The sequence below is a fragment of the Myotis myotis genome, unplaced genomic scaffold, assembly GCF_014108235.1.
Source record: "Myotis myotis isolate mMyoMyo1 unplaced genomic scaffold, mMyoMyo1.p scaffold_m19_p_7, whole genome shotgun sequence".
NCBI lineage: Eukaryota > Metazoa > Chordata > Mammalia > Chiroptera > Vespertilionidae > Myotis > Myotis myotis.
The window spans coordinates 85,446,106-85,451,513 of record NW_023416379.1 but is presented as its reverse complement, the minus strand read 5'-3'; the positions used below and the strand labels follow the sequence as shown (position 1 = coordinate 85,451,513).

Sequence of the window (5,408 nt, the reverse complement as noted above, 5' to 3'; positions counted from 1 at the left end):
CTAATTTGTCTATTACTGATGGGTCTGCTCCCCATCCTTGAGTATTCCCAGTCCCTGTGATGTCCTACTTTTTGCTGGTGATTCTCCCCTGCCCCACTCTGCCTGGGCCTTCCCTGGGCACAGAGCATCAGGCAGTGGGAGAGTGTGTACCTTAGTAACCTTGATGGGGCCCCTGTGTCTCCCCTTGAGGTAGAGTCCAGCCCAGCTCTGGAGGCAAGCGCTTTACCTTAGTTATATTGTTAGAGGGCCTGTGTGAGGTGTCACCTAGCAGTGCAAGGTCTGAGTCAGACTAGTTTGAGACCTGGGGCCGGGGGATGCTTTGGCGGTGGGGTGGCACTGCCCCCTAGAGGTGCCTAATGGTAATGCCACTTCCTCCCCTACTGCCAGCTCCAAGTGACCACAGCCATACACCAGGTTGTAGAGTTCATAAAAATCTCTTCCGAGCCAGCGGGCTGCAGCCAGAGCTGCCAACAAGTCCAGAGCCATTGCCTTGCGTTCGAGGGCCCCCAAGGCTGGTGCTCATTCACAGCTTCCAAAGCCTCCCATCACACTGCCAGGAGCTGCCAGAGCCCCAGGCAACCCCCTCCCTCCCAAGCCCCAGGGCCTGACCCTGGTATCGGGCAAGGTGCTGGGACAGAGGCGGATGTAGTCATGTGTGGAAGCCCAAGTGGAGAGTCACATCTCGGTCTCAGCCAATAGACTGTCCCCTAGTCCTGACGTCATTAGCACCATCTGAGAGCTGGGATCTGTGGAAGGCAAGAGGGGTGTTCAGACCACCATCTGTTCCTGCAATGGGGACTATAAATAGGAAGAAAGTGGCCCAGGTTTCCACACCCATCCTCCCGGGTCCCAAGCCTCTTCAGACCTGGCTCCCATCAACCCATAAGGCTCTTACCGCTGGGGCACATCCAGGAACTGCTTCCCCTCGGGTGGGCGGCAGGCTCCCGCCCCCTCTCTCCTTCCTGGGTGTGACCAGGCCCTCCTGCCACCTCCTCCTCCTCTTCTCCCTCAGAAAGGAGGTCACAGATCTGCTGCTGCAGCTCTGGGCTGATGCTGTTCTCAGCCAACACCAGGCTCCGCAAAGCTGTGGGGTAATTCTCTACCATGTCCAGCAGGGTCTGGGGTAGAAAAGAGTATGGAAAACAATAAACTCGGTTAAGGTGGCTTCCTTGACTCCAGCCTGCCACCCCTTCTTTAAGGCCACAGACCCCTGGCTAACTCCCCCTCCCCCACCCCCAGGCCTTCCCCAAACATGAAGATGTCTCACCTGAGCAGACTGGTTGGTGAGCCCTGTGCTCTCCAAGTCTAGGACCTCTAAGGTGCGACTGGAGGCCACAGCCACAGCCAGCATCCCTGCCACATGATCACCTTGGGAGACAGCATGCACACACACGTACTCATCTACATTCATGCGCAGCCCTGCTAATTAACCCTTCCTCCCAGACAGCTTCCCCATCGCCCTAACATCCTTAGGTCCCACCCCCAGGCCAGGAAACGCTGACAATTGGTAGGTAGCCAGGAGCAGAGGATTGTGATTGGTGAGTGAATGCATGAAGCGAGCTGGAAGTGGTGATGGATGCTTTGATCTACCTGTTGGTCATCTATCTGGTCCTCCACACAGGTGGCTCCTCTGCTACCTCCCGGACCCCCCTCCATTTTCCCTTCCCCAGTGTGGGGGTTACCGTGGCAACCGCTGGTCCCAGGTTCTTGGATGGGGGGTGGGGTGGTGAAAATCTAAGGAAGTTTTCTTGAGCCTCACCCAGGGGGTTGTAGTCCAAATTGAGGACGCGGACCTGGGAGCTGTGGGCCACAGCAATGGCAAGGCGGCTCCAGCCCTTAGGGGTGATGTCAGGGTTGGCACTCAGCGTTAACTCCTTCAGACCTGGGCAACATCGCAAGGAGAAGCCAGGATGGGAAAGTGTCAGGCCCTCTTTAAGCTCCTACCCCTGCCCTAGATCTCTGGGGTGTCCCTAGTGGCTGGGAGGCACCCCACCCCCACCACAGAACTCCAGTGCGTTAGAGACCCGGCCCTCCCTGCCCACCAGAACTGGATTTCAGATTCTCCATCCTGTTCAACCCCTAATCCTCCTCCTCCCTGAAAATATTTAAAATACATTCTCACCCACACTGTCAGAGCCCTCCGCTCTGGGCCGGGGCCCCTGCCCTCTGCATTTAGCTTTTCATCAAGGCCACACCAGCCCCTGCCCTTAGCAGGGCCCTGCTCACCAGACTTGGCCCCGTCTGGGGGGAGGAGGCCACAGATGAGGTTGATGGCTTCATCACCCAGCATGCAGTCCCCCAGGTCCAGAGCCACAAGGGCAGGATGGAGGGTCAGGGCTGGGTTCAGCAAGGCCAACCCCGCATCTGTCAGGGGGCTCCCATGCAGGCTGGGGGGTGAGACCGGAGAGCAGAGGTTACAGTCGTCAGCCCTATCTGTGGGGGAAGAGGTGAGCCCCGAGGAGAGGAGGGCGCTCAGGCCTCGGCACTGAGGCGAGGCTTTGGGAAGGGGGAGAAAGGAAATTCCAGACTCTAGACTAGAGTCTAGAGAGGAACGCAGGTAGATGGTTTCCTGGGACCCAGGACAGAGGGCAGAGAAGGGGTTGGGGTGGATTAGGGTGCCTCAGTAGGAGGATGTCGGGCAGTGTTCCTTTTGGGGGACTGAGGAGCTGCCCCCAAAAGTCAATGCGGTGACTCGGTGAGAGGTGCACGTGCCCCCCCAGGAAGGGGTGGCTATTCCGTCTGCTTTGGGGTGAGGCTGCGGGTGCTGGTTCCGGAGGAGGGATGTGCCGGGAGGGTGGAGGCAGAGGGAGAGGGCGGTGTGTCAGGGGAAAGAGGGAGGCGGTACAGAGAGGCTCAGGAAGGTGCGCGGAGGAAGGGGCGGCAGGCAGTGCGAGGAGGGACCCCTTTCGGGACAGCACACTCACAAGAGGGACTGGATGGAGCGGTTGGTCCGCAGCGCCTCCGCCAGCTGCTTGATGCGGCTGGGGCTGGACACGACGCCCAGGTTAAGGTTGAGCTGCGCCAGGGACGTGGCCCCGGCGAGGGCCCGGCAGATGCGACCGAAGTCGCGGTCGCAGAGGCGGCAGCCGCGCAGGGAGAGCAGGCGCACGGCGTTGTCGCGCAGGCCGCGGCAGATGTCCCGCACCTCGGCGCCCGACAACGGCCCCCCTGAAATCTGGATGGAGCTGGGCAGCATGGTACCCACGGCTGGACCTCCAGTGCCGGGGCCGGGGCCCAGGCCGCGGGCGAGGCTGGTAGGGCCCCGGGCGCGGTCGGGGCTCAGGTCGGGGCCCGGGCTGGGGTCGCGGCCGGAGCGGGCGCAGCGGCGGCGGCAGAGGCGCAGGAGGCTGCGGAGGTGGTGGCGGCGGCGGAGGTGGTGGCGGCGGCGGCGGCGGGGGAGGCGGCGAGGAACGCCGGGGCCCGGGGCGGAGCCGGTCGGGGCGGCGGAGGCGCCGAGGTCGCCCGGCGGGGCGGACCGTGCCGTCCGTGCCTCGGCTGTGGGCCGGGACGCGCGATCGGCGGCCGCCCGGGCGCTGCTGCGCGCTTGTCCTCGTCTCTAGCGGTTGCGGCGGCCGCTAAGGGGCCTCGGCTTAGGACGCGCGGGACCGGTCACCGCTCGGAGTCCGCGTCCACTCCCTCCCTCCCTCCAGCCCGGCTCCTCCTACCGCGGCCGCAGGGAGAGCCCGAAGCGCGCCAGCGGGCAGCGGGCAGCCGGCAGCGGGCGACGGGCGATGGGCGACGGGCGACCGGCGACCGGCTGCAGCTCGAGCTTCGGCTCCTGCGCCGAAGCGGGCGGCGAGTTCCCATGGCAACGTTCGCGTCACCGCCGCTCGCCACGCCCCTCGCCCCGCCCTTGCCCGGCCCAAGCCCGGCGGGCCCACGAGGTCAGTGCGCGCCGGGTGGTTCCGAACGGTGGGGCCGCTCGTCCCTTCGGCTTCGGTCGCGCACGGGGCGCGGGGCCCGGGGCCCGGCTACAGGTAGAAAATAGGTGTCAGGGTGGAGGCCTGCGGCCGAAGGGGTGGGGAGGGAACGGGGCACGTGACATGGAGATGGTTGGCGTTTGAGACCATAAACGGGTTCTTTTGCCTATTCTGCCGTCGTTCCCCATTCCTAAAGACCAGACCCTGAGCTCATATTGTCCGTATTGTGGCCAAAAAATATGTCATTAAGACGCATGTTAAGGTTTAGTGCTAAAGTGGCCAGAATGGTCAAAAAACAATTGCCAGCTGCTGTGAGTTTTTAGGAGCAACCGGAGAGAGGGGGGTGTGTGAACAGAGAGAGAGAGGGAGAAAGAGAGAAGGAACGCTGACTCCTCTGGGGTTTGTGTGTGTCTAGGTTACTCAGAACCGAGCTTTGCCCCGTGAGCCAGACAAAAGGAAGTGGACCATCTCAGCTCATGCGAAGTTCTCCTGTTGAAAGTGTCTCTCCCTTTTTTGTGCTAATCCACATCCCCCCCCCCCCCCCCCCCGTTAGGGTTCCCAAGGTTGAGCCATTGGAGAGGGGTGTGGCTGTTAAAAACCCTCCCATTCTGAATTCCCACAGTTTACAACAACAGCAGGGGCCACATTGTCTTGTATGACTCAGCAGCTCAAACTGTCCTCCGACTGCATCAGTTCGCCTTGCCAGACTGAAAGGTCCTTGACACCAAAGACCAACTTTCTGGCTTCCTTTATACCCTTTACAATAGCTTTATTTCATAGATTGGGCAAATGGGGAGAGGAGATAAAGTGGCGTGGCTGAGAACGCACAGATGATCCACCAGAACCAAACATGGCAATCATGAGTGACATTCATTTTCAGCTCGCGGGTGCTGGAGCTGGGAAGCAAGGGAGACCTCACCTCCCATGCAGAATTTAAGGAGCGCCGAAAAAACTCAGTAATCAAGATGAGTAATATTTTAATGCAGTATTTAAAAATTAATGCGGCCCTAGCCGGTTTGGCTCAGTGGATAGAGCGTCAGCCTGCAGACTGAAGGGTACCAGGTTCGATTCTGGTCAAGGGCACATGCCTGGGTTGCGGGCTCGATCCCCAGTGGGGGGTGTGCAGGAGGCAGCCAATCAATGATTCTCTCTCTCATCATTGATGTTTCTATCTCTCTCTCCCTCTCCCTTCCTCTCTAAAATCAATAAAAAATATTTTAAAAATTAATGCAAAAAATCCATGATGAACAAAATGTCAAGATTGTAAATAAGATAATGTGTTAGTCTTATGACCCTGTTGTTGTTATTGTGCAATGGAACAGTGGTTACCAATCAGCCCAGGGTTCCCAGGCCTGTGTAGCCCTCAGGCCTCCACCAGGTGATATGCACAGGTGACTGTGGCAACACTGGCTTTAGATGGAGTTGTGATTTTTAGTCTTAGAGCTTTAATTAGCTTTTTACCCTCGCTTCAAAATAAGCGAGTATTTG

General features: G+C 59.6%; 1 protein-coding gene across 3 annotated transcripts; it reads right to left on the bottom strand.

Annotated features, from left to right (window-relative positions):
* Positions 1–418: 418 nt before the first annotated feature.
* Positions 419–3,891, bottom strand: LRRC73 (leucine rich repeat containing 73). Of its 3 annotated transcripts, none has more exons than XM_036317112.1 (6): positions 2,925–3,857; positions 2,227–2,387; positions 1,760–1,882; positions 1,268–1,368; positions 896–1,118; positions 419–746 (listed from the first exon to the last, which is right to left on the bottom strand). In XM_036317112.1, the coding sequence occupies exons 1-6, from the start codon at positions 3,194–3,196 to the stop codon at positions 676–678; spliced, it is 951 nt and encodes a 316-aa protein (XP_036173005.1). In that variant the 5' UTR covers positions 3,197–3,857; the 3' UTR covers positions 419–675. The 3 variants fall into 3 exon arrangements, with proteins under 3 accessions (XP_036173005.1, XP_036173008.1, XP_036173006.1); XM_036317115.1 differs by having other exon boundaries at positions 2,227–2,433; positions 2,925–3,037; XM_036317113.1 differs by lacking the exon at positions 1,760–1,882 and having other exon boundaries at positions 2,925–3,891.
* Positions 3,892–5,408: the final 1,517 nt, after the last annotated feature.

Bases quoted from the DNA above. Each gene is read 5' to 3' on its own strand.
- LRRC73 (XM_036317112.1), bottom strand. From the start codon at position 3,196: ATGCTGCCCAGCTCCATCCAGATTTCAGGGGGGCCGTTGTCGGGCGCC. The intron at 1,883-2,226 runs GTGAGCAGGGCC...GATGTTGCCCAG, and splicing joins CCCAGACGGGGCCAAGTCTG to GTCTGAAGGAGTTAACGCTG. The intron at 747-895 runs GTAAGAGCCTTA...TGCCTTCCACAG, and splicing joins TTCCTGGATGTGCCCCAGCG to ATCCCAGCTCTCAGATGGTG.